Source organism: Natator depressus, chromosome 7 (assembly GCF_965152275.1).
Source record: "Natator depressus isolate rNatDep1 chromosome 7, rNatDep2.hap1, whole genome shotgun sequence".
Taxonomy (NCBI): domain Eukaryota; kingdom Metazoa; phylum Chordata; order Testudines; family Cheloniidae; genus Natator; species Natator depressus.
In genome coordinates this window covers 81,032,097-81,060,001 of record NC_134240.1, presented here as the reverse complement: position 1 = coordinate 81,060,001, position 27,905 = coordinate 81,032,097, and the positions used below count along the sequence as shown (strand labels likewise).

Genomic DNA, 27,905 nt, shown 5'->3' with positions numbered 1-27,905 from the left:
GAATAGTTTCCGGATTACAACATGCAAGTGATCATGAAAATATTTGGCTTTTTAAAAAAAAAAAAAAAAAATTCAACAGGCACTTACATGAGGGAGTTAAATTTGCACTCAGATATCCACATTTAAGAGAAATACCCCAGTATGTAGTACATAGAATCTTGGTCTGCTTTATCAAAGTTCCATAGTAGTAAAATGTTTTTACAGAAGTGTAATTCAATTATTTTGCTTACTCAAAGTAAGGTAAACCAGTGATGCCTGCATTGAAGTTTAGAAAGAGTGTCTTGTTTATAGTCCAAGTGACCTACAAGCGCAAGTAGCCTTCCACACAGCATGGTTCATTTTGTGTCCAATCCATATATAATGTCTGATAACAGACTACGTGATTAATTGTGAATGGAGGCTAACTTGTTTAAGTAATTTGTTCAAAGATTCTAAACTCACAAGAGATGAGTAAGACAAAAATATTCTGTTTTTCTAGACAAATTTCTCAACACTTTTTGAACTCAACCAGTTTAAAAAATATCTTTCAAAAAAAAAATAAATAAAAATAAAAACCACCCAACAGTTTGTCTCCCACCCATTTATAGGCCTAGATGGACGAGAGTAAGTATGTTCTTCTGAGAGGCTGTCATTTTTCCTCCTCCCCCAGGATGGCAAGGAACAAGCTGTAAAGAGGGGAGGAGATCTGTGAATCCAAGAGGAGATGAGTAAATATTGTGCATTTAAAAAGTTGATTTCCAGAACGTAACACTAGGTCTCAGTTTAATCATTAAGAGTCAGCTATGTTAAAACATTTCCATCCCCCCTTATCATCTCAGTTAAAGTAAAACAGCAATGGGTGGGAGAAGTGAGTTCTACAGTTACTAGAAAACATTAGACTTGTCAGTAAACTGTTTCTGGAAGTTCTAAGTAAAAACAAATACGGTTAGAGTGAAGTGTAAGAGCCACCACACATCTAAAAGGATCATCTTGGGAACAAATTTGTTTGTGAACGTTCTTGTGAAAGATACAAGATTCAAAGCCTCTGAGAACCACGGTATGGTCTTAGAAGACTCCAAACAGGTACAGTAAGTTTGTGGTAAAGAGTTAAACTATGCTCGCATGTCTAGAATGAGACTTAAATATTCTTAAGACAAAAGATCCACCATAAACCCTGATTTTTAGTGTAATTTAGACAAGTATACTTATCTGTTGGTTTCAAAACCAGTTCAGATAAGCAGCATTGGAGGTATGCATGCGATAAATGACATGATGGGGCAGAAATGCTTTAATCTACATATTATAGGTGATTAGCAAAAAAATAAATATACAAGCCTACATGCATGGAAATATATAACTAGATTTAAGCTTTATGTATATTGAGTGCATAACATTATCAAATAAAAGTAAAATGTGCAGTATAAAATAGTAGCTTAAGAAAGTTCCAGTGTTTGAGAAAGCACTTTATTTTAAATGTATATACACACTTGAATGTTTACTTGACGAATGTTTTAGTAATATGGTAAATGCAGCACTGTAAGACGAAGGAAGACCGGTGTAATGTGAGTTTTTGCCTTCTCTTCTCCTACAGGCTGCTGCTACCTTTAATCTGCTGAAGTGTCAACAGTTTTTTCACCTCCTATACTAGTTCACATTTCAGGTTGCTCAGCAGATGCTTGTGGTTCTGGAGATTCAAACCGCTGGTGAAAATTTGTTCGTGGTTTCCTCAGTTTCTCAGGAGCTTTTCTCCAAAGAATTATTTCCTATATAGGGGAAGCAAATGCTCATTTAGTATAGCGTTATGTCTGGTCAAATATTAACCCCATAACCTCAAAAATCAAATCATAACTTTCTATTGATGCAAGGTTTCCAAAATACTTTGCATCACTATTTCCATTCTGTAATAAGCTATATTTCTATAAATCAGGTACAGATTGATTTGAGAACACAAGCAATTCGGTTTATAAATATTAAAATTGCATATCCATGTGTCCTGTGCTCTCTCCTAGTTAGTAATCTCCTCTCTGGCTACTCCAATGCTCACTTTGCTCCCCTTCTGTGCTATCAAACAAATGAAAGGTAAATATTTCTTGCTCAAAATCTGAATCATGCCACTCCCCTCTTCTAATCGTTTTGGCTTCTTCTTACTTTCTGCATTAAATTCAAGCTTCTTATTCATACTTTAAGGTCTTGTTTACCTGCTTTCAGTTTTGTTCCTATCCATATTTCTTCTTATGGTCACAAAATATCCCCCCTGCCCTTTATATCCTTTTCACACCCTTACCTTTGTACTCTCTTATGCCAGGAACCAAATCAAATTCCTTGTGTCTCTTCATCCAGCATTAACCCACTCAAGTAAAACAAAAAAAATGTTGCACATCCAGTAATTTAAAAATAATGCTCCAAAATAATCTCTCTTTTAGACACACAGCAATTTCTATCAGTATTGTTTTGTCTGGCTATTTAGATTGTAAGTTCTGTGGGGCATCAATCACTCCCTTCTTGCATTTTGTACCACACTAATACCTCATCTTTGCTAAAATAGTGTTCATCATCCCCTTCTTCTTCCTCACTTGCAAATTAAGTTTTGTGCACGTACTATTCAGTACAGCAAATGGGAGAAAAGTAATTATTTCACATTTCTATTTGTAGCATAGAGTTTACTTGTTCCGTTTCCAAATATGAAAAATTAAACAAACAAAAACACTTAACAAAAACCAGCCTGCCACAAGACTCCAGCCTGTACAACACCATACCTGTTGTTTGAAGTACCGTCTGTCTTCTTCATCCACAAGCACTAGATTCAAAAAGTATCTCACTGAAAATTTTTTGTTCACATCCCTCATTGTGGGCGTTGGATCATAGCCTGCTAAGAAAAGTCTTATAGGAATTGATTCACCTTGAAGAGGAAAGAAAAGTTAGAATTAATTTCATCTGAGAGAACTCTCATTAAAACACATTCCCCAAAATGCGTAAGACTGGGTGGAAAAGTGGTGGTCTTCTACCCAAGCACCCTTCAGATTCTAAGGACACAGGCCCTCATCTGGGAAACCCAACACAGGTCCTGAAGTTTACAAGAGCCTTTAAGTCAATGGTGTGCCAGAAGATGGTATAACTGAGAGGTTATTTCACCTAACTGGGTTCCAGACCATTCAGGGCTTTAAAGGACCAAGACCTTGAAGACCAATCTACTATAATTAAGTAAGAAGCCAGTGTCAAATACGAACGGTCACCCAGCATTACCCTTTCTGGGACCTCTCATCACTAAATTACTAAAATAATCTACGTCTTGTTGTCAGAGCTATTATGGAAAATGCCGATACTAGCTCAAAGTCAATAAGAACACTATTTTCACTCAAAACCAGATCAGATAACTATTAATCAGTCAATGTTCTTCAGCCGTGCCTGAATCAGACTGATTTGGATCTGCAGGATTCAAATTCTAGTTGGCGTTTTTGCAGCACAACCATCAGATAGCCCTGTCACCAGAAATGGTGATTTAATCTTGCTGTTCAGTCTTGTCTCAGGATCCTAAAGTAGTTGCTCAAGGGAGTTGTCACCATCAGTGATTGGCAGCTTGTATACATGTACCCCCTCCCCACCACACACCAGAACCCTCCCTGCCTACTTTCTTCCCTTTCTCCCACTGATTTTTCTTAAGGAGCTTTAAACCTTGTGATCCTTCTTTTCCTCTACTTTTATTTACCACATCCCTCCCTAAACTATTCTCTGAAAGCAAGCTTGAGAGTCATTAGCAGCCAGCCTCTTCCTTCAGGACTCCTAATTGTTCCAGAATCTGCCCCACTCCAAGTCTTGGCGTGCCCTCAAAATATTGGCTGCAATAGCTCAGAGGGGAAAAGGAAACTTTCTAGGGGCTTGACTACACAAGCAAACTTGCACCAGTTTAGTTAAATCCCTATGTGGGCACACTTATAACCAATTTTAAACAGATATATCAGCATAGCTTGCCCATTAGGGGCAATCAGTTTTAAACTGATAAATGTGTCCAAGTTTGTTTATCATGACTTATTTTAGTTTGCCCAACAAAGCTGCACCAACTTTTAAACTTATTTTAGTTAAACTACACCATTACCTAAACTGGTGGAACTTCATGTTTAGACCAGGCCTAAGGAATAATATCTTTTCCACCCAGTGAGTTATTGTAATTTAGAGGCACCTAAATATTCATAGCACAGTTGCTGTCCATGAGCCCTTAGAGCAGTAGTTCTCATCCTTTCCAGACTACCGTATGTCTGATTTGTCTCGCGTACCCAAGTTTCACCTCAGCTAAAAGACTACTTACTTACAAAATCAGACATTAAAACACAAAATTGTCACAGCACACTATTACTGTGTACTATTACTTCATTTTTACCATATTATAATAAATCAATGGGAATATAAATATAGTACTTACATTGGAGTGTATAGTATATAGAACAGTATAAACAAGTCATTGTCTGTATTAAATTTTAGTTTGTACTGACTTCACTTCTGCTTATTATATAGCCTGTTGTAAAACTAGGCAAATATCTAGGTGAGTTGATGTACCCAGTGATGAGCTGCCAAAAGCTGAAGAACCGATTCCTTCAGTCATTCCGGGTCTTCGGCAGCACTGACAGACCCGCCGCCAAAGTGCCGCCGAAGACCCGGAGCAAGTGAAGGGCCTGCCGCCGAAGGCCTGAAGAGCTGCCAGATGAGTAAAAATTTAAAAGGGATTCTCAGGGAAGCCTCCCCAACTGAGAGCTCAGGCAGGCCGGACAGTACGGTCCCGCGGGACAGATGTGGCCCACGCGCCAGAGTTTGCCCACCCCTTTAGCAACTCGTTCTAAACCGGCTTCAAAATTTGACAACCGGTTCGCGCAAACCGGCTCCAGCTCACCACTGGATGTGCCCCCTGGAAGACCTCTTTGCACCCCTGGTTGAGAACCACTGCCTTAGAGCAGGTGTATGTTCGACAGTAGGCACCAGGTGGCTTGTGCTCAGAGGCTTGCTGAAGAGTCTGCTTCCAAAGAGGCAAATACGGTGGAGATCAGAGATGGAAGTACTTAAAAATACTACTAAAGGAGGGGAGCACTTGGCGGCAAAATGAGAAAAGAAGGACTGTCCTCCCGCTTTTTAGGAAGAATATTCTTCAATTCCTCCTATATAGTGAGCTGTTAATGTAGTAGAGATGGGCTTTAACTGGAATCCCAAATCAGATCACACGTACTTGTGGGGGTGAGTAGGAGTAGTAAAAAGGATTGAACTTTAAACAAATTTCATAATTAGAACCCCCATCTCTAGGTTAAGTAATCACTATCGCCACTTGCAGCTTTGGGTGTTCTACCTTACTGCCTCTTTTACAACCCAAAGAAAATTTAGTTTTTCCAAGACAACCAATCCTTATCCATATAGAAGCAAACTCATTTTAAAAACCTGGTTATAATTTTTTACAGTAGAATGGTCTCCAAAGTTCAAGAGCAATTATTTACCTTTGACTGGCGCACCATCCATTATTTCATACTTAGCAATGGTTTCCGTCTCTGTTGTGGTACTGGGCCCTAGTTTAAGAAAAAAAAAAAAAAAAAAAAAAAAAAAAGTGCAACGCGTTAATGAGAGGTTTCAGAGTAACAGCCGTGTTAGTCTGTATTCGTAAAAAGAAAAAAGAAAAGGAGTACTTGTGGCACCTTAGAGACTAACCAGTTTATTTGAGCATGAGCTTTCGTGAGCTACAGCTCACTTCATCGGATGCATAGCATATCGTGGAAACTGCAGAAGACATTATATACACACAGAGACCATGAAACAAAACTTCCTCCCACCCCACTGTCCTGCTGCTAACAGCTTATCTAAAGTGATCATCAAGTGATCATCAAGGAAGGCCATTTCCAGCACAAATCAAGGTTTTCTCACTCTTCCCCCCCCCCCCACACACACACACACACACAGACACACATACAAACTCACTCTCCTGCTGGTAATAGCCCATCCCTCTTTGAAACCTCTCTTTATAATGCGCATGATAATCAAGGTGGGTCATTTCCAGCACTAATCCAGGTTTTCTCACCACCACCCCCCCCACACACACACACCCCCTCCAAAAACCACACACACAAACTCACTCTCCTGCTGGCAATAGCTCATCTTACAATGTGCACAGCAATAATCCAAGTTTAACCAGAACGTCTTGGGGGGGGGGGGGGGGTTTGTAGGAAAAAAACAAGGGGAGATAGGCTACCTTGCATAATGACTTAGCCACTCCCAGTCTCTATTCAAGCCCAAATTAATAGTATCCAATTTGCAAATGAATTCCAATTCAGCAGTTTCTCGCTGGAGTCTGGATTTGAAGTTTTTTTGCTTTAAGATAGCGACCCTCATGTCTGTGATTGCGTGACCAGAGAGATTGAAGTGTTCTCCGACTGGTTTATGAATGTTATAATTCTTAACATCTGATTTGTGTCCATTTATTCTTTTACGTAGAGACTGTCCAGTTTGACCAATGTACATGGCAGAGGGGCATTGCTGGCACATGATGGCATATATCACATTGGTGGATGTGCAGGTGAACGAGCCTCTGATAGTGTGGCTGATGTTGTTAGGCCCTGTGATGGTGTTCCCTGAATAGATATGTGGGCACAGTTGGCAACGGGCATTCATAAACCAGTCGGAGAACACTTCAATCTCTCTGGTCACGCAATCACAGACATGAGGGTCGCTATCTTAAAGCAAAAAAACTTCAAATCCAGACTCCAGCGAGAAACTGCTGAATTGGAATTCATTTGCAAATTGGATACTATTAATTTGGGCTTGAATAGAGACTGGGAGTGGCTAAGTCATTATGCAAGGTAGCCTATCTCCCCTTGTTTTTTTCCTACAAACCACCCCCCTCCCCCAAGACGTTCTGGTTAAACTTGGATTATTGCTGTGCACATTGTAAGATGAGCTATTGCCAGCAGGAGAGTGAGTTTGTGTGTGTGGTTTTTGGAGGGGGGTGTGGGGGGGGGGGGGGTGAGAAAACCTGGATTAGTGCTGGAAATGACCCACCTTGATTATCATGCGCATTATAAAGAGAGGTTTCAAAGAGGGATGGGCTATTACCAGCAGGAGAGTGAGTTTGTATGTGTGTCTGTGGGGGGGGGGGGGGAAGGGTGAGAAAACCTGGATTTGTGCTGGAAATGGCCTTCCTTGATGATCACTTTAGATAAGCTGTTAGCAGCAGGACAGTGGGGTGGGAGGAAGTTTTGTTTCATGGTCTCTGTGTGTATATATAATGTCTTCTGCAGTTTCCACGATATGCTATGCATCCGATGAAGTGAGCTGTAGCTCACGAAAGCTCATGCTCAAATAAACTGGTTAGTCTCTAAGGTGCCACAAGTACTCCTTTTCTTTTTTCTTTTTGCGTTAATGAGAGACTTTTTGGAACATTTACTTGATATGCTTTTTCAATGAAACTACAGGACTCCAAACAGTAGTCTTATGGCAACTCCTGCCCAAGAACAGTGGTTTCCCTTCAATGGACACAAACCCTTGGTTTCCCTTTGTATGTCTTTTAAGAAAGATTGTGTATATTAAGAAAAAGACTCAACTTCCAATAGCGTTTATATTCATAAGTGACAAAAAATATTAGGTAGAGCTACAAATAGTATGGGGAAATGCTTTGGAAACTTTACCTGCAATCATCCACCTCCTCCTGCTTCAAACCTCCTTTGAGTTCAAACTTAAGTTGTTTGCTGATTTTGTGAAATGGACATAGTACTATAGACAGTAATCTACTCATTTATTTCAGGGATCGAGTAGCTCTGTAACAAGTTCATGAGTCATGAGGGGTTTAACAAAAATGTGTCGCTTAAAGGTGTAAAGATTGACTTGTAAAGGAAAAGAAATTATTTGCACCCTATCTGATGTATTAAAGCAGCTTAAGTTTTAAGGAAATACATTTTTCTGTTTCTTTTCCATGTTACAAATTCATGTCTTGTTTACCCTGGAAAACTAAGATGACTGAAGAGCTTGTAAAATTCTGGCATCACAAAAACTGTTTTTAGTTTGCTTTTAACACCTATTTAAATTCCAATGACTAATGGACACTCAAATATAGGATGTCTGTTAAAGATGCAGCATCACTACCTCTTCAGTTGAGGTATGAGCATTCAGACGTCCCAGACCTCCAAATTATCATTCAGAAAAACAGCAAAGACCAAACCTAACACTGATATTTGTAAAGTTAGGTCTTTATATAAAGACAATACTTTCCAGATATATCTCCTTTAATAAGGGGGGGGAGGAATGTAGATGAAGGGTTACATTTTCAAAAATGCCTAATGTAGGCTTGTAAGTCCCATTTCAAGAGTTACTTATGAACCCTAATGAAAGTTAATGGGACTTAGAGTAAAGATTTTAAAAATGCCTGTCTTCACAATTATCTGCTGTTCAAGGGACATGACCAGCCTCAACTGTTTTTAAAAAAAAAAAAAAGTCCACTAATTTCAGATATTAGACTGAAGTGAATAACCAAACAATTCATGCTCATGCATATTTTTAGTTTGAGTATCAAGAGTTCTGTAAGTAGCATGTAAATTTAAGTGATCTAGGATGAGCTCTCCAACCCAAAAGCAAGCTTTGAATCCTAAAGTATGAAGTAGATGTCTACTACAAGATCTAGCTACTTTTATACTAGATATCAAATTTGATTCTGAACCCCAGATGAACAGAAACCCCATTAAAATGTCTGATGAACCAAATATATATCTTTGACTAACTTCTTACTATTAGGTTTGCATCAACTTTATGATATACAAATTACTAGCTCATATTGGTATTCTTCCTATTTTGCTCATCTTACCAATTCCAGTGATCTCCTTTTTGATCAGCTGCAACTCCATATGCTGAATTTTTATTCTTACTAAGAGGAAATAAATTTTTCCAACAATCACATCCTTTAAGTGATACCTTTAGGAGAACAAACACGGCTTTCAGTTAAAGGCTTACCTAATACACATGATTTTAGCTAGAGTTTAAGAAAAAAATATACAGGTCATCATCATTTTTATTGCTGAAACTGAACCGAACAGTGCCCTTCTGCTAAGGTGGGTTTCCCAACCACTCAAGTGAGGCTAGAACATCCCTACCATTATAGATTCCAAATGAGAATGCACTACAGTCATCCGAATAGCATGATTTCAGGAGCTAAATCAAAGTCACTAGCAAGTTTGCAAGAGACTGAATGTTAAGCACTGAAAAAGGCACTTGGCAACTACTCTGAAAATCTAATCTTTGCCTTTATGATCAATCATTTTGTTTCCAAGCCTCCAGGATCTAAAAAAAGCTCATAATGAAAGAATCATTACGGTAAGTCATGTATATTACATCAAAGGTTTCTCTCTTCTTGATCAATTTAGTACTTCTATTTGTGTAGGTTTTGAGTCACACTTACTTCGACTTGTTATATTCAAATTCTATATGCAGGCAGTCTTCAATGCCTACTTCCATTTTAATAGAGTTGTTAACATCTGGGTATGTCGCAAGCTGGTGAACAATAAGATCATATTCTTTTACCAAGTCTGACAGTCGTCTTACTATTGTCACTTTAAGAAAATACCTATGAAGTAAAGTTAAGAGACTCAGTTATGCATATTATATTGTTTTTATGGATAAAATTGCCAAGGTGACACTCTAATGAAATAACTAAAAACCAAAATAAGACAAGAGGGTCATTTTATATTCACTAACTAGACATTTCTTTTTAAACCCAACATTCTACAGAATTTTATCCATTGTTTTTCTTACTAGCTAGTCAAGTCAAAGCCTCGGCAACACATGCCTCCAGTCTCATTTCCTTTAGTCACGTTGATACTAGGGCTGTCAAGCAATTAAAAAAATTCATCGCGATTAATCGCGCTGTTAAGGATAGAATACCATTTATTTAAATATTTTTTGATGTTTTCTACATTTTCAAATATATTGATTTCAATTACAACACAGAATAAAGTGTATGGTGCTCACTTTAATTTTTATTACAAATATTTGCACTGTAAAAAAAGGTAGTATATTTCACTTAAAGTATTGTAGTGCAATCTCTTTATCATGAAAGTTGAACTTACACATGTAGAATTACGTACAAGAAAATAACTGCATTCAAAAATAAAACAAAGTCCACTAAGTCCTACTTCAGCCAAATCACTCAAACAAGTTTGGTTACATTTGCAGGAGACAATGCTGCCCGCTTCTTGTTTACAGTGTCACCTGAAAGTGAGACCAGGTGTTCGCATGGCACTGTTGTAACTGGCGTCGCAAGATATTTATGTGCCAGATGCGCTAAAGATTCATATGTCCTTTCATGCTTCACCCACCATTCCAGAGGACATGCTGATGACGGGTTCTGCTCAATAACAATCCTAAGCAGAGCGGACCGACGCATGTTCATTTTCATCGTCTGAGTCAGATGCCACCAACAGAAGCTTGGATTTTCTTTTTTTGGTGGTTCGGGTTCTGTAGTTTCCGCATCGAAATGTTGCTCTTTTAAGACTTCAGAAAGCATGCTCCACACCTCATCCCTTTAAGACTCTGAAGTGCCTTCCAAAATCTGAAGCCTTGGGTCGAGTGCCGTAGCTATTTTTAGAAATTTCACATTGGTACCTTCTTTGCATTTTGTCAAATCTGCAGTGACAGTGTTCGTAAATCAAACGCCATGTGCTGGGTCATCATCCGAGACTGCTATAACATGAAATATATGGCAGAATGCGGGTAAAACAGAACAGGAGACATACAATTCTCCCACAAGAAGTTCAGTCCAATTTAAATTAACACACTATTTTTTTTTTAAACGATCATCATCAGCATGTCCTCCGGAATGGTGGCTGAAGCAGGAAAGGCTTACGAATGTTTAGCATATCTGGCACAAATACCTTGCAACGATGGCTACAAAAGTGCCACGCGAATGCCTGTTCTCACTTTCAGGTGACACTGTAAATAAGAAACAGGCAGCAGTATCTCCCGTAAATGTAAACAAACTTGTTTCTCTTAGTGATTGGCTGAACAAGAAGTAGGACTTGAGTGGAATTGTAGACTCTAAAGTTTTACATTGTTTTGTTTGAGTGCAGCTATGTAACCAAAAAAAAATTTCAATTGGTAATCTATTGTTTAACAATGCAATAAAGCGCAATTAATTTTTTTAATCGCAGTTAATTTTTTTGAGTTAATTGTTTTGAGTTAATTGCATGAGCTAACTGCGATGAATCGACATCCCTAGTTGATACATATCAAGAATCAGAGTGCTATAAACAAAAATCCTCCTTACGTTCTCAAATACAAGATCTCTTCATGGACATCAAGTCTACTTTCTATCTTGGTGTCCTTCAAAGTAGTGGGTCAAATGTTATTTTTTCACCTTATCCTCTTTGTTAACAGGAAATAATCAAAACATTGTGCTTGAGAAAAGTGTATTTTATTCATAAGTTAACTTTCAATTTTAAAAAGGGGACATACAGCATTTTGACAACCCCTACAACAGAGAACTGGGTTTATATGACAGAGCTGAAGATATTTTTGAATTCAGAAGAAGCCTTGCTATGAGAGATTTGGGAGACCAGCAGATGTCTTGAGTGGTCTTTGGTATAACCCTCCATGTGATCCTGATGCTTCCAAAGAGATAAGAGCCAGCTACCAGAATTATTCCCTTAAGTCCTCTTAAAAATGTCACTTCATGTGTTCTATTGGAATCAAAATCAACACTTGAGAAAGCGTCACCTTAAAGAAGGGCTGGACTTCATGAACAGGTGAAATGAATGAAATATGAACCCATTTTCTAGGTGGAAGTTTCACTGTCCATCTAGAAAAGAGTGCCATTGTGAGTATGAGCACAGTAATATCCGTAAATTCCATGTACAGAGGTTTGGAGAAAGATACAAATTTTAGTTCTGTAATACACAGTGTTAATTTTATGTTTACAACTTAATGGGAAACAGATTTGACAGAATTACCATTTTGTTGAATGCACAGTCTGTTTTACATATAACCTAACAGGATATCTGATTCTAGTATCAAATGTCATAGAATCTGCCTGCTTAAATGCATATTTTCGTACCTCAATCTGACATTGGCACCAATGTAGGATTCATATGGCTTCTCAACTTGCATAAACTCAAAGTCATAACTTCTGCTTTGTGTCAGTTCTCCTGGTAAGGCCAGTTCTTTCACTAGGTTTACAAATTCATGAGTGTTGCTCTTGTCATTGAAGAGTTCTGAAATTGAGAAGCAAGAAGTTAGAGTTTATTAATAAACACAAAATGTTGACGTGAACATCATTTGAAACCTCTTTTTATAGTTCTACTCTGACTGCTGGAAGTAAGGTGTGTTGGGGAGAAGAGACAGCCATTAAGTTCACCTCCAGATCAGTGGAATTTAAAACACATCAGCAAAAAGGTCAGCAATCTTCAGCATCAAATTACAACAACTAGACCAGAAAGGTAAATAAGAAGAAAAGGCCCTAATTATCAGAGACAGTTAAAAACAAGAATTGTGTGTGTTGAACCAGTAATGATCCAAACTGGCCAAATGAAATGATCCTGTTTTTTAGCTAAATTGGCAACAGGCAATGACATCACTTGTTTGTTAAAGGGTTTAAAAAGACAAGCTATTAGATGGTTCATTCCCAATACCTACCTGAAGTTGGAGCCAACCAATATGGGTCTAAGCACTTCTGAATTTACCATTTGTAAGTATTTTGATCAAATGTTTATAAATGTTTTGTTACTGTTTGGATGTAGTAGAATACTTATTATTTAGAGCAACTGTATAAAGACCATTAGGCCTCTCGATTAAATAAAGGAATTTCTGGTTAAATTAGTGTCATAGTAACATAAATATAAATTAATTCCAACATTCTGTAATAAAGTCTCCATGTCCACTTAGGCTAAAAGAAGGCAATTAGCAACATTTGGAACAGGACTGTCACCACCAATTAATCTACAAGTTACAAAAAACTGTTAGAAGGTATATCATCATTACTACCAACCCAGGTAAGTTCAAACCAGCCACTTAGGTCCAAGCTCTATCATGCTGTAAACAGGCACACACTGACTAATTGAGTTGCATGCATTTACACCAGGACTTCCTGTGACCCTTAGTGTTTAATCTTATTACTAAATCTTTAAGCCACCCAGTCTTCACATAATACATATTTTTAACTTTGCAAAACCTATCAGGAAAACCATTTCTACATATAAATTGTTGTTTAGGATTCAGAATTGTAAAGAAACATGGTCAGTTACATGATAGTAACTATCACGAGGAGTTAAAATATTTGACAAATTTATTCAAATTTAATTAATTCTCCCTAGCAGAGAATTAAAAATAAACTCATTACTCTAAGCAGGTTCACATTTAAATATATCACAACCCAAGTAATAATGCATCACAAAAGCAGCTTGTTAGAAATACAAAAGAACAGTATTTAAGTGACAGACATTAGTTACTGTTTTTTGCATGTTACAAAACAAGTGATCATAATTAAAAGAATGTTGCGAAGTGTATTTTGTTCACTGGACAACTGTTTAATTTTAATTATACTACTTCATGATTTTCTAGTAAATTTACTGTTGTATTTTCTGAGGCAGGAAGAATACTTTTTGTATAAGTCAGAGAGGCTCTATTGTAAATAGAAGATATAGAATTTTATAGTAAATCTAAGCTGTATAGAGAAAGGATATTTCAAGTGTTTTTGGGAGAAACTACTGATAGACCTTTGAACCTAACCAAATGATGCAGATTCTTCACAATTTTAGTTTCTAAATCTGAATGGGAAAAAAAAAAAAAAAAAACGAACTTTAGTTTAATGCAGTGTTATCAGGCAATTTTATAGGATCTCTGCACTTTGAGATATTTAAGACACCTTACTTTATGTTCAGTAACAGTACACAACTACACTTTAGAATACTGCAAGGGCCACAGACATATTTCTAGAAAGAGGTAATTAGACCATTACCACCCTTCTTTTTCCTATACCTCCTTTTCCCGCTAAATCAAGGATTAGAGACTAAAAAAGTAAACCAGGCCTGCACAGCTGGTACATGCTTGGCATTTTAGTTTGATACACTAAAGAAGACATGAGAAATAAGCGAGAGAGATGAATTTTTGAGTGTTATTTCTCATGTGATTGCCACTTGTGGTTTAAAAAAAAAAAGGTCTAAATTTTCCTAGGTTTTAATCTGCATACTCAAAATGAAGACTGTGAATACAGTTCTGCATTGATCACGTGTGGCAATAAGTTGTGTAAATGGCAAGCACGCTCTCTGGTTGGCCATAAAATGTTTCTCCAGGTTTCCCATAAATCAGTCAACTCTTAAACAGACTGGCGAAAGGGGAAAGAGGAAGACTGCTGCTTTTTCCAATTTCTGGACCAGTACAAGTAGCACATTACCTTGAGTTAAAATGACTAAGACATTGTCTTACTTCAGCACTTGTTAACCACTATCCTGATGTAGTCATGAGGACTGAGCCAGAGTGCTTACAGTTATGAATGTAAAAGTTCCATAAATCACATCTACCCTCACCCCATTGGCAGCTTCAAAACTTACCAATTTGTCCTACAAATTCAATTCTAATTCCTTGGTGCTCTAACCTCTTTCCAGGTTGTTTAAAGGCTATGTTCACCTGAAAAAAAAAAACACAAAAAAAAAAAAAAACCAATAATAGTTGGGGGCTTTTATACTTTCCACTGTAGCACAGCAGGTGTTCACTTTCACTTCTGGACAAAGATCAGTTATTTGGGTGTGCCCAGAAAGCTCTCTCCTTCCCTCCCCTGTCTTTTTCCACTCCATGATTTCTAAGGGTTTAAGCTTGTGTATTGCCTTTAAGGGTTATAAGCAAGAGGATGCATTAAAGGACAGATAAAGACTGTCCAAGGGAATGTAAAATTGCCATCAAATTAGTAATGCTCCACTACAGGATCAGAAATGTACTTTATTCCTGGCAGTTCAACTCTCCTATTTAGAGTAGTCATCTGACTAGACAACTTTTCCTTCCTCCTTCTATAACAACATTCTTGAGGCCTAAAACCTTTCCAGGAGAGAACAGCTACAAGGAAAAGATCTTAACTGACTTACTTCTCAAAATGGAAAGCATTCATAGAAGTGTTTAAACTACTGAAATTTCATTGTTTTAGACAAAAGCTGTCAGCTCAAACTAGTACGATTTTATCCAGATTACTACAATGGTGTTTTCATACTTCTTGATTAAATGTGAGCTATTCAACTGTATGGTTGGAGACGTGAGCGATGAAGGTTCTGCTTTCATATTGCCAAATTCAGTTACATCATTCACCACCACCACCAGCTGGGGTCCTTCAGCTTGACATCCTGACACCCCTTCAGGACTTAATGGGAGATAAAGGCAAGGCAATAGGACTACTACAGATGAAAAGGAGGTTCACTCAGTCTTGCAGTCAGTAATAGGTAGGGTGCTAAAGTTTGCCGACCTACCCAGTATTAATATGAAAGACCAGCACCAATCTCCAACCCCGCATCCCACCCCAAATCCCAGTTGTTACCCTAACACAAAAAAAAGAGTTCAAGAGGAGCAGGAAAAGTATAAGCTAGACCAGGGATCGGCAACCTTTGGCCTCCGGTGGGCCGGGCTGGTTTGTTTACCTGCCACGTCTGCAGGTTCAGCCAACTGCGGCTCCCACGGGCTGCGGTTCGCCGCTCTAGGCCAATGGGGGCTGCAGGAAGTAGCAGCCAGCACATCCCTCGGCCCATGCCACTTCCTGCAGCCGCAATCGGCCGAACCTGCGGATGCAGCAGGTAAACAAACCGGCCCAGCTCGCCGGGGGCTTACCCTGGCGGGCCATGGGCCAAAGGCTGCCGATCCCTGAGCTAGACTTATCAAGATACTGCTTGTCAGCCATGCTGGGGCTCCTTCTGAGCTCCCTATATTTGGTATTGGTCTTAAGTTCAGTTATCAGGGATCTATTTTAAGACTTGACTTCACCCTCCACAATCCTTTTCCCCTCCCCATCCCCAGGCACAAACACACAATGAATTTGTTATAAGCATCAGCTATTCCAAGAAAGTTGTGGGAACAATGCTTAACTCATGCTCCCCCTACTGGGCATTTAGCTACTCTGCTTTATGGAGTGCAGTTGATAGAGCCGGACAAAAACATTTGGACTTTTTTGGGGGTGGGGTAGAGAATGTAACTCTTACAGTACCCATTTACTATCTGCAACTCTTTGGAGGTAAAGGAAGCATTTATGCCCAAAGACATTCACTAACCAATGGATCCAATGGCTTGGGATGAGCATCTCTGGCTCTCCTTTCCAAGAAGAGCTAAAGAAAGCTGGAGCATTTCACTTGATCATTGTTTCCCCAAAGTGTGGTGCATGGCCCCTGAGAGCACAAAGGAGTGGGGGGAAGGATGCAGTATGCTTCTCAGCTGTCCTCCACAGTCTCAGCTTTCATTTTAAAAAGAGCAAATCTCTAGCTGTTAGTGTGAAGAAAACTTCAAAATATAACCCCAGTGTAGCTGATGTAGTGTCTGCCTGAGCTTTTAGAGAACCTTATCCAATGGCTCAGACGTGAACTACCCCAGTTGTCTCCAAGGGCACAAACTCAGATGCAATATGAGGACACTAAGTGTCAACATGTAACTATTTCACTGCTCATTAAAGGAAAGGAAAGGAAAGGAAAGGAAAGATATACCAAAGTGAGCAGTCACTCAAAGTAGGTGTCACAAGTAGATAGGCTTGGGAGATACAACGGAGAATAAATAGTGGTAAAAACTGAGCCCAAAAATTTACCTTAATCGTAAGCTCAAATGTAAAAAGCACCTGAAAGTTCATAAGATGTTTATAGGTTGATGTAACAACAAATGTTGACGGGGGAAAAAGGTACAAAAAGGAGACAAAGACTGAATTAGTCTAAACAAAAAGGCCTCCTGATGTAATTCAAGGTATGTGTTGAAATCATGCTTGGCAGAAAGAAAAGATGCGGAACCAGAAATTAATGAACCAAAATTGGTATGTCAGATATTAGGACTATTAGTGGACAAAATAATGAAGGGGATGAACTATGCAACCAGCTTCCCCTCTCCCACGACCTTTTTGTGGTTCTTAAAATGAGACTTTGAAAAGAACATCTCATCCCAACGCATCTTAGTTTCTCAGGTCTTGTCTCTTCCCAACTCATGGACTCATCCTCCTTGATCCCAGGAGAGAAGGCGCTGACCAAAGGATCTTCTTCCTGAGAGGAAGGCCATCAGGCCTTGAAAATCATCATGACATCCAGTCCTCGGCCAATCAGCAAGGATACCTAATTGCCAACAGCACAGAGGCACACAAGAGCTTGTCTCCCATTCCTGTTGTGTTACTTTCTGCCCCACTATTTCCTTCCTCCTAACATCTTTTCATCAAATCCTGAAATCAACTGCACAGCATTAGCACAGCAAGATGAGTCAGACACAACCCCGTTCTATCTAAGGAAAAAGGACCCAACCAGATGATGTCCCTTGATCAAAAGGCAAACCACGGTTCATGCAACAAGTGCCATGGTGTCCTTGCCTACCAAAGCATCCATTCGTAACTAGCCAGCCATCCAGTGTTTCCAAAAAAAAAAAAAAAAAAAAAAAGCCATATTTCCCCCACCTTTTCTAGCTTGTATCTCTTCCACCTTGTGCCTGTTAAAAACAGAATAACTATCACACACCAGCACTAATAAAATTACCTCCTTCCTTCTCATAAAAAAAGGTTAACAAAATTGAGACTGATTTAGACATAGATAAGGGTTTATCATGGCACTTGAAGTTAGCCAACTAGATGTCAGTTCCACAGCCAAAAGACTCTTTACTTTGACCATCATTGTGTGGAATTATTACCCAGGGAGGTGGCAGAGATTCCTTCCTTTATGTCATCTGGCACAGTCATTGAGATTCCCCTTAAATGCTTAACTTTAGAAACATTCCACTCACAAGCCAGAAAAGCCTGGCTACTGCTCAGTTTAAGATGTGAATCCTGTTAGGTTAACTGTTTCCACACAACTGAATCTAGATGCATCTCCTGTGGATGTTAGCCCCTAAAGCACACTGTACTGAGATTTATTTTGTCCAAGTCTAGTAAACATAGGTCCCTCCTAGTGGGGAAAGGAGCTTGCAGTGCTGGATGCCAATTTAAGAGAATCCTGGACAAAAATCACAGAAAGCCCAATCTACTGTCAATTTTAAATTTATTTATTTAAAGACACCTTATTGGTCTTAATGAGTAAAGAGTAAGCCATCTCATCTCCCTGGGGCGAGAAGATCCTCTCTATGGAAACACTGGAAACATGAAGTGCACAGTACTTCCTAAATCAGAGCTATGAGCTCACAAATTCCTGTACCTTGCAGTCCACCAGTGCAGTCCATAAATCACTAGTGATCTGTTAGTGTCTGGGGCAGAGGATGCAAGAGATTATGCAAGCAGTTATCTTGGGGTGGAAAAGGAAAAAAAAAGGGGAAGCTGCCTGAGGAGCCAACAGTCTTCTGATCCAGTTGCAACTGCGTTAGTCAAATCTCCTCAAAGGCCCACCCAGACTGTCATCCTTTTTTAAAAAAGTATATGAAAGCTAGTAGCTTCCTCTTTTTAAATAGACATGCTCACTCTTGAGTTTTAGACATCCCATGAGAAAGTTTCAGTACTCTAGAAAGACATTCCAGGGATTCATGCTCTATTTCTGAGGAGTCCACAGATGCGTGTGCGTGTAAAGAAGGTGGTCTGAAGAGTGGGAGCATTCCCTGATGGTGAACAGGTCCCTTGAGAAACAGGCAAAGGGTGCCATCTAGATCAGTTTCTTTGAGGGAAGGAACAGATTTGGGCTTCCTAATCCTTTCCCAATTTGTTGTCAAAACACTCTCCCCTACTGAACTGGTGGCCAGCTGAGCTGAAGATCCTCTGATGTACCACCAGAAGCCACTTCAGGGCATGGGGCATAACTTCAGGATGTACAGAACGAGCAGGTAATTGATGTCCAAAGACTACTGCTATAAATGGTGCCTTCTTGGCCTTCCCCTCTCTCAGGTTCCAAAGATTACTGCTTCCAACAAGAAAAATTATTCCAAAGTGACAGGGATGCCTTTGGCTACACTGGCTTCTTCAGAGATAGGAAGAAAACAAGAGATGAAAAGAACAGAGGTTCCCATTAATTGCCACATAACTAATATGAACACAAGAATGGCCTTACTAGGTCAGACCAAAGGTCCATTTAGCCTAGTATCCTGTCTTCCGACAGTGGCCAGTGCCATGTGCCCCAGAGGACATGAACAGAACAGGTAATCATCAAGTGATCCATCCCCTGTCGCTCATACCCAGCTTCTGGCAAACAGTGGCTACCATTCCTGCCCATCCTGGCTAATAACCATTTGAAGAACTAAAGTTTACATTAGTCACAAGTAGGTATAGAACAGATAATTTTCTGACCTTTAAGAACAAAGGCAGACCAGAGAATTAAGCTGGTGTTCAAACCAGTTTACCTAACCAAGAAAAATCTCTCTCTCATGTTTGATATCTAGTTTGCATTTATGTGCTGCAAAAAGTAAAAAGAATTATTAGAAACACACACAAAAGTCTTACCTTTCCTGAAACAGATTCACCATCATAGAAGAGGAAGTGTTTTTCTATTTTGCCATCTTCAGTTTTAATTTCTGCTGTTTTTCGTGTTTCTGCATCATTAAGAATAATGTCTATCTCACAAATCGGACCAAAAAAGCCTCCAAGAAAACTCTGGAATAAAAAATAATTTTTCAGATTATCATAGGGATAAAGATAACTATCTTTTATGAAATACATTTTTTTAATCTTTTGTTTGTGGCAGTGATACTAATTAAAGCCTGGGGGATGAAAGTATGTTCCCAATTACACAAATTCCCTGTGTACTGAAGGACACATCTCAGTTTGCAGATGTAAAGCTCAAATTTTTAGAATATGCAAATCATTTCATTGGGATGTTTATTATGAAACTACTTGTGTATAACTTTTTAACCACATGGGACAGTACTCAGTTAGCAAATAATTAAAAGATAAGATCAGTAGCAAGCTGAAGAATGAGCAGTGCAAGCAAAATTGACTTGTCACAACAGGAATAAGTAAATAGTTCTAGTACCCAATTATGATCACAAAAAAATTTCAGCCCCTAATTATTAGTACCGCAACTTTCCACTGAAATTTGATTGTTTTAAACCATACTTGAGACACCCAGATTCAAAAACAAACTTTTGGATTCCTTACAATTAAGAAACTGGGACACACTATGTATAACATTGTAAAAAGTTGTTTATTGGGGTAAGAGGAAATAGGCCACAAACTGAAAGACCAGGAAGAGGATCTACAGGAAACACTGGAAGCAGAACTGGAAAAAGATGGTTTTTTGGTCCAAGACTATGCACCGAACTCTGGCTTGAGGAAGGAAGGAAAGGCGGTGCCTTCCAACCCTGATATTCTATGATTCTATGGGCTAGAACCCACTTCATCAGATGCATGGAGTGGAAAATACAGGAGCAGGTATAAATATATGAAAAGATGTGAATTGCCTTACCAAGTGTGAGGTTAGTCTAACAAGACAATTGACAGCAGGATACCAAGGGAGGAAAAGTAACTTTTGAAGTTATGAGAGTGGACATTTCAAATTATCTGTGACTGCCCCTGGATCATTACAAAACCTAAACCTAATTTCCCCAGTACTAGTTTCCCCCTACTGTTACTCACACTTCTCGTTAACCATCTGAAATGGGCCACTCATTACCACTTCAAAAGTTAGTTTTCCTCCCTTGCTATCCTGCTGTCAATTGATTTGTCTCATTAGACTAACCTCACACTTGGTAAGGCAACTCCCATCCTTTCATGTATTTATACCTGCTCCTGTATTTTCCACTCCATGCATCTGACGAAGTGGGTTCTAGCCCACAAAAGCGTATACCCAAATAAATTTGTTAGTCTCTAAGGTGCCACAAGGACTCCTCGTTGTTTCTGCCCCTGAACAGAACATTCTGGATGCAAATCACACACACAAAACTAGATGTAGTCCCTCACTGTCTTCTACTGGGTACATTTGGTATTCTTTAAAGAATATACGTTCTCATTCTATGTAGGATCTTTAATTGTAGTCTGGGGAGACAAAATTTGAAGAGTTTGGACAAAGTCAAAAGAAGAGGAGAGGTATTTAGCTAAAAATCTTAAACAACGCATAGAACTAATGATGCAAGAAAGCTGTTCCAAACAACAGGCACTGCTGAGAAGAAAACTCTCATAACAGCAAGAGTGACACTGTTTGGGAAAAGACGACACAGGACTGCAAGACAAGCTGAAGAAAGGACATAAGCAATTTTTATCTTATGATAGATTAAGATACACAAGGCTAAATAAAAGAAGTCCCTGTACTTTGTTTCTACTTAGAGCTTGTTACTCTGGCAAACTGCCCCAAAACTCTTCACAAAGAGTGGTGCACAATTCTGTAAAAGAAAGCTAGATTAGCTACAGTTAGCCTGAGACTTCCACTCAGTACTGGCTATGTACACACTATAGCTTACATTGGTACAAGCTGTGTCGCTCAGGGGTGTGAATAAGCCACCCCCCCAAACTACATAAGTTACACTGACCTAAACGCCAGTGGGAGAGCCTCTCCTATCAACATAATTACCCCAGCCTCAGTGAGTGGTGGTAGGTAAGTTGATGAGAGACCCCTTCACCCCATTGTCTTAGAACATCTGAAAGCTCTGGAGCCTAGACTCCAAGAGCTCAAAAAGCAGCCTAAGGAGGGGCTCACATCTAACAGGGAAGTCTTCCAAGTCTCTGCTGAGTAGAGATTTACATTCACAGGTGGAACAAAGAAGCTTGCTTTGTGACTACATCTGTTTTCTGATATTCAATTTCCAAATTAAATTAGTTACTTAGGAAGAATTCCCAAATCATTAGTATACAAGAAATATGTTTAAGTTATAACACTTTATTGCCCTTTCCAGGAACATGCTCACATTAATCCTGAAACATGCAGTACTACTCTCAAAGTGTAGTCAGCAATTACATGTATCAAATTGAAAGAGTGCCTATTGAGTTTTATGCACATTTACCTCCAAACCAAAAACAGATTACATTCACAGCACACATCATCTAAAAGGATCCCATAGTACAGGGGTTCTCAAACTTCATTGCACCGTGACCCCCTTCTAGCTATAAAAATTACTATACGACCCTAGGAGGGGGGACTGAAGCCTGAGCCCATCCGATCCCTGCCACCCCGGGTGGGGTAGGGGGAAGAGGTGAAGCCCAAGGGCTTAAGCCCCAGGCAGGGGATCTGTAATCTCAGCTCCACTGCCCAAAACTGAAGCCCTCAGGTGTTGGCTTCGGCCCCAGGAAGTCTAAGCCAGCCCTGGCGACCCCAATGGGGTCCCGACCCACAGTTTGAAAACTGTGGTAATATAGCATTTCACAAATTATAGACAGAGCCACTAAAATACAGTCACAAATAGAAACAGAGGTTGACAGTAGAGTACTCATAAGATACTGCACATCAATACTTATTTTAAGATGTTCCCCATATGGGCTGGCCTATGCTTCAATTTGAAGGAGAATAAAGCCTTTAAATAAAAGCACCATCACTTCCCTCAATTTGTGTCAAAATAGTTTATATGTAAACGTATCAACAAATAGACTGCTATATCTTGCATATGAAGTGAAGACCGCTGACCTTACAAATACTGCAAGACAGTTGCAAGACTCACAAGTTACTTCTGAATTAGCCATTCTCCTTCCCAAAAGCACTAGTTCTCATCTAGCATGGATAAACAAAACAAATTTGGAGTTTCAAGGCTAAACCATTTTTAAAAAACAAGCCATTCCAAAAAACAGGTTTTCCAAAAATGAAAATCTTAATTTTTCAAACTGTGATCTCCTAGTTATGTTGTCCAACTGTTATTATTGGAGAACAAGAGATATTATTAAGGGCACAAGAGCAAACTACCCCACTGAGTAGGAAAAAGATAGAAAATTTAGCAAGAGAACACCATGGCTTAAGTAGATCTTCAATGATTTGAAACCTCGAAGAGTCCTACAAAAAGTAGAAACTAGGTCAAATTACAAAGGATGAACATAAACATATAACACAGGTATGGAACACAAAATTAGAAGGCCAAGTCACAAAACAAGAGAGATTCAACTAGCTAGAGACAAAGAGTAACAAGAAAACATTCTACAAATACATTAGAAGCAACGAAAAACCAAGGACAGGGTAGGTAGGCCCTTTACTCAATGAGGGAAGGGAAACAGTAACAGAAAATGTGGAAATGGCAGAAGTGCTAAATGACTTTTTTTTGTTTTAGTGAAAACTGAAAAGTTTAATAGCGATTGGACATCTAACATTGTGAATGCCAGTGAAAATGAGGTAGGATCAGAGGCTAAAATAGGGAAAGAACAAGTTAAAAATTACTTAGACAAGTTAGATGTCTTAAAGTTACCATGGCCTGATGAAATGCATCCAAGAATACTCAAGGAGTTGACTGAGGAGATATCTGAGCCATTAATGATCATCTTTGAAAATTCATAAAAGATGGGAGAGATTCCAGAGGACTGGAAAAGGGCAAATATAGTGCCAAATCTATTAAAAAAAAGGAAATAAGGGCAACCCAAGGAATTATAGACATCTTAATTTCACTACCCAGAAAGATAACAGAGCAAAAAATTAAACAATCAGTTTGCAAACACCTAGAAGATGATAAGGTGATAAGTAATAGTCAGCACTGATTTGTCAAGAACAAATCGTGTCAAACCAACCTAACATCTTTCTTTGACATGACAACAAGCCTTGTGTATAGGGGGAAGTGGCAGACGAGATATATTTTGACTTTAATAAGGCTTTTGATGCTGTCTCACATGACCTTCTCACAAACAAACTAGGGAAATATAATCATGATGGAGCTACTACAAGGTGAGTCCATAACTGTTTGGAAAACCATTCCCTGAGAGCAATCATCAGTGAGTGGTTCATGGCCGAGCTGAAAGGTCGCATCAAGCAGGATCCCACAAGGATCAGTTCTGGGTCCAGTTCTGTTCAGTATCTTCATCAAGGATTTAGATAATCACATAGAGAGAACACTTACAAAGTTTGTGGATGTTACCAAGCTGGGAGGGGTTGCAAGTGCATTGGAGGATAGGATTAAAATTCAAAATGATCTGGACAAACTGGAGAAATGGTCTGAAATAAATAGAATGATATTCAATACGGACAAATGCAAAGTATTCCATTTAGGAAGGAACAATCAGTTACACACATACAAAATGGGAAATGACTGCCTACGAAGGAGTACTGTGGAAAGGAATCTGGGGGTCAAAGTGGACCACAAACTAAATATGAGTTAGCAGTGTAACACTGTTACCAAAAAAAACAAAAAAAAAAAGAGAGCAAGCATCATTCTGGGATGTATTAACAGGAGTGTTGTAAGCAAGACATGAGAAGCAATTCTGCTCTACTTTGCACTGATTAAGCCTCAACTGGAGTAGCGTGTCTAGTTCTGGGCACCATATTTCAGGAAAGATGTGGACAAATTGGAGAAAGTCCAGAGAAGAGCAACAAATATAATTAATTAAAGGTCTAGAAAACATGACCTATGAGGGAAAATTGAAAAAAAATGGGTTTAGTCTGGAGATGAGAAGACTGAGGGGGGCATAACAGTTTTCAAATACATAAAAGGTTGTTACTAGGTCTGTCAAGCAATTAAAAAACTGAATTGCTATTATTGTTTAACAGTGCAATTAATCGAGTACCGTTTGTTTAAATAGCTGTGGATGTTTTCTACGTTTTCAAATATACTGATTTCAATAACAAAGTGTATAGTGCTTACATAATATTTATTTTTGATTACAAGTATTTGCACTGTAAAAACACAAGAGAAATAGTATTTTTCAATTCACCTAACACGAGTACAGTAGTACAATCTCTTTATCATGAAAGTTGAACTTACAAATGTAGAATTAGGTACAAAAAAAACTTGTGTTCAAAAATAAAAATGTAAAAGTTTAGAGCCTGCAAGTCCACTCACAGTCCTACTTCTTGTTCAGCCAATGGCTCAAACAAATAAGTATGTTTACATTTGCAGGAGATATGCTGCCCGCTTCTTGTTTACAATATCACCTGAAAGCAAGAACCAGGTGTTCTCATGGCACTGTTGGAGCCAGCGTCGCAAGATATTTACATGCCAGATGTGCTAAAGATTCACATGTCCCTTCATGCTTCAACCACCATTCCAGAAGACATGCGTCCATGCTGATGGCAGGTTCTGCTCGATAACAATCCAAAGCACTGCAGACTGACAGTTTATTTTCATTTTCAGATGCCACCAGAAGGTTGATTTTCTTTTTTGGTGGTTTGGGTTCTGTAGTTTCCTCATCGGAGTGTTGCTCTTTTAAGACTTCTGAAAGCAAGCTCCACACCTCATGCCTCTCACATTTTGGAAGGCACTTCAGATTCTTAAACCTTGGGTCAAGTGCTGTGGCTATCTTTAGAAATCTTACATTGGTACCTTCTTTGCTTTTTGTGAAATCTGCAGTGAAAGTGTTCTTAAAATGAACACGTGCTGGGTCACCATCAGAGACTTCTATAACAGGAAATATGGGGCAGAATGCAGGTAAAACAGAACAGGAGACATACAATTCTCCCCAAGGGGGTCACTCAGAAATTTAATTAACACTTTTTTTTTTTTTAAATGAGCATCATCAGCATGGAAGCATGTCCTCTGCAACGGTGGCTGAAGCATGAAGGGGCATACGAATGTTTAGCATATCTGGCACATAAATACCTTGCAATGATGGCTACAAAAGTGCCCTGTAAATGCCCGTTCTCACTTTCTGGTGACATTGTAAATAAGAAGAGGGCAGCATTATCTCCCGTAAATGTAAACAAACTTGTTTGTCTTAGAGATTGGCTGAACAAGAAGTAGGACTGAGTGGACTTGTAGGCTCTAAAGTTCTACTTTTTTTTTTTATTAAACAAACATCAATAACAAAAAATCTATGTTTGTAAGTTGCGCTTTCAGGACAAAGATTGCACTACAGTACTTGTACAAGGTGAACTGAAAAATACTATTTCTTTTGTTAATCATTTTTACAGTGCAAATATTTGTAAGCAAAAATAATATACACTTTGATTTAAATTGAAGCACAGAATACAATATATATGAAAATGTAGAAAAACATCCAAAATATTTAATACATTTCCATTAGTATTCTCTTATTTAACAGTGCAATTAATGTTTTTAATCACAATTAATTTTTTTGAGTTAATCACGTGAGTTAACTGCAATTAATCGACAGCCCTAGTTGTTACAAAAAATTGTTCTCCTTGACCTCTGAAGATAGGACAAAAATTGCAACAAGGATAGGTTAGGTTGGACATCAGGAAAAACTTCCTAATTGTCAGAGTGTTTAAGCACTAAAATAAATTGCCTAGAGAGGTTGTGGAATCATCATCCTTGGAGAATTTTAAGAACAGGTTAGACAAACACCTGTCAGGGATAGTCTAGATCAGCGGTTCCCAAATTGAGTCGGGACTGCAAAGTGGGTCACAACCCCATTTTAATGGGGTTGCCAGGGCTGGCTCAGACTTGTTAGTGGGGCTGAGATTACAGACCCCCTGCCTGGGGGCTGAAGCCCTTGGGCTTTAGCTTCCCCTCCCCCCAGAAATGGCAGGTATTGGGCACGCTCAGGCTTCGGTCCCCCACCTGGAGTCATATAGTAATTTCTGTTGTCAGAAGAGGATTGTGGTGCAATGAAGTTTGACAACCCCTGACCTAGATCATACTTAGTTCCGCCATGAGTGCCAGGGAACTGGAACAGATGACCTCTTGAGGTCCCTTCCAGTCCTATGATGTGTTTACTCTGAGAAATGACCCCACCCACGTGGCACTGGATCCAGTTTTGTGTTGCTCCATTTCCAAATCAAACATGCCCAGGGTATAAGCAAAGAGACCGCCCCAGGCTCGGATAGTCGAGCTGTTTTCCCCAGCCTGCCTACCCACACCAGACACAGGCTCTGCAGCCCCAGCTGTGCCGCTCTCCGGAGCCGCCCTGCAGCCCCGCTGCCGACAGTCACTTGGCAGGAGATGTGGTGGGGGAGGGGTTATCGGCCCCGCGGGACAGCCGTGCAGAGGTGCTCCAGCCCAGCCTCTGCCAGCTCTGCGGGGCCCACCGGGGCGAGGAGCGACCATAACGTGCCGCAGGCCGAACGCCACGAGCCAACGCAGCGCCTGGGCGCGGGCCGGCCGGGAGGAGAGGCCGGTGCAGTCACTTGCAGGATCAGAGGTCGAATGTCGCCGACTGAGGGGAGCGGGCAGGCAGCCGCCCCACGGCTGAGCGCGCGGGGCCCAACAACCTGCGGAGCAACCGAGGACGGGCCCTCTCAGCGACACGCGGGCAAGGGAGGGCGCCCGCGAGCCAGCCCCCGCCGGCCACAGGTGGGAATCCGCGTCCCGAGGCGCGTCCCCGACGGGAGCGAGCTGCCGCCACGGGCCCTACTCGCCCCTCACGGCCCCCAGCGCACCAAAACCCTTCCGCAGCCCTCGGGCCTGCGCCGCACGCGGGCAGGGGAACGGAGCAGGCCGCGCCGACGTTTCAGAACGGGAGAGGCGCCACAGGCTCACCCCAGGGACCCCCGAGGTGCCAGCTCGCGCTCACTCACCATGGTCACTTCGCCTCCAACCGACCCCGACCCGCAACAGCTCCGGCTCGCGCCCTTGTCATGTGACCCTTCAGGCGGTCACGCCCCGCCCCTCCGCCACGTGACCGCCCCTCCCTAGTCCCTACAGAGAAGGGAAAGGAGAGGAGGTGGGGGCGGAGCGCGCGCTGTCTGCAGGGAGCCCCTCAGGGGCGGTAGAGGGCGCAGTTCCCTAGCAACCGGAGCGATCTGCGAGGCAGGGGTCACCAGCCTAGGACATCTTCCTAC

General features: G+C 40.1%; 1 protein-coding gene across 2 annotated transcripts; it reads right to left on the bottom strand.

Moving 5' to 3' along the window:
* Nucleotides 1-27,754, bottom strand: VPS26A (VPS26 retromer complex component A). Of its 2 annotated transcripts, none has more exons than XM_074958906.1 (9): nucleotides 27,642-27,754; nucleotides 19,553-19,702; nucleotides 14,532-14,607; nucleotides 12,041-12,197; nucleotides 9,392-9,556; nucleotides 8,801-8,907; nucleotides 5,454-5,522; nucleotides 2,736-2,878; nucleotides 1-1,742 (listed from the first exon to the last, which is right to left on the bottom strand). In XM_074958906.1, exons 1-9 carry the CDS (start codon nucleotides 27,642-27,644, stop codon nucleotides 1,629-1,631), a joined length of 984 nt encoding a protein of 327 aa, XP_074815007.1. In that variant the 5' UTR covers nucleotides 27,645-27,754; the 3' UTR covers nucleotides 1-1,628. The 2 variants fall into 2 exon arrangements, with proteins under 2 accessions (XP_074815007.1, XP_074815005.1); XM_074958904.1 differs by lacking the exon at nucleotides 27,642-27,754 and adding an exon at nucleotides 26,983-27,438.
* Between the last annotated feature and the right edge of the window lie 151 nt (nucleotides 27,755-27,905).

Bases quoted from the DNA above. Each gene is read 5' to 3' on its own strand.
- VPS26A (XM_074958904.1), bottom strand. From the start codon at position 27,171: ATGGTCGCTCCTCGCCCCGGTGGGCCCCGCAGAGCTGGCAGAGGCTGG. The intron at 12,198-14,531 runs GTAAGTTTTGAA...TCTCAATTTCAG, and splicing joins TGAATTTGTAGGACAAATTG to AACTCTTCAATGACAAGAGC. The intron at 5,523-8,800 runs GTAAGATGAGCA...TTCTTAAACTAG, and splicing joins AAAGGAGATCACTGGAATTG to GGCCCAGTACCACAACAGAG.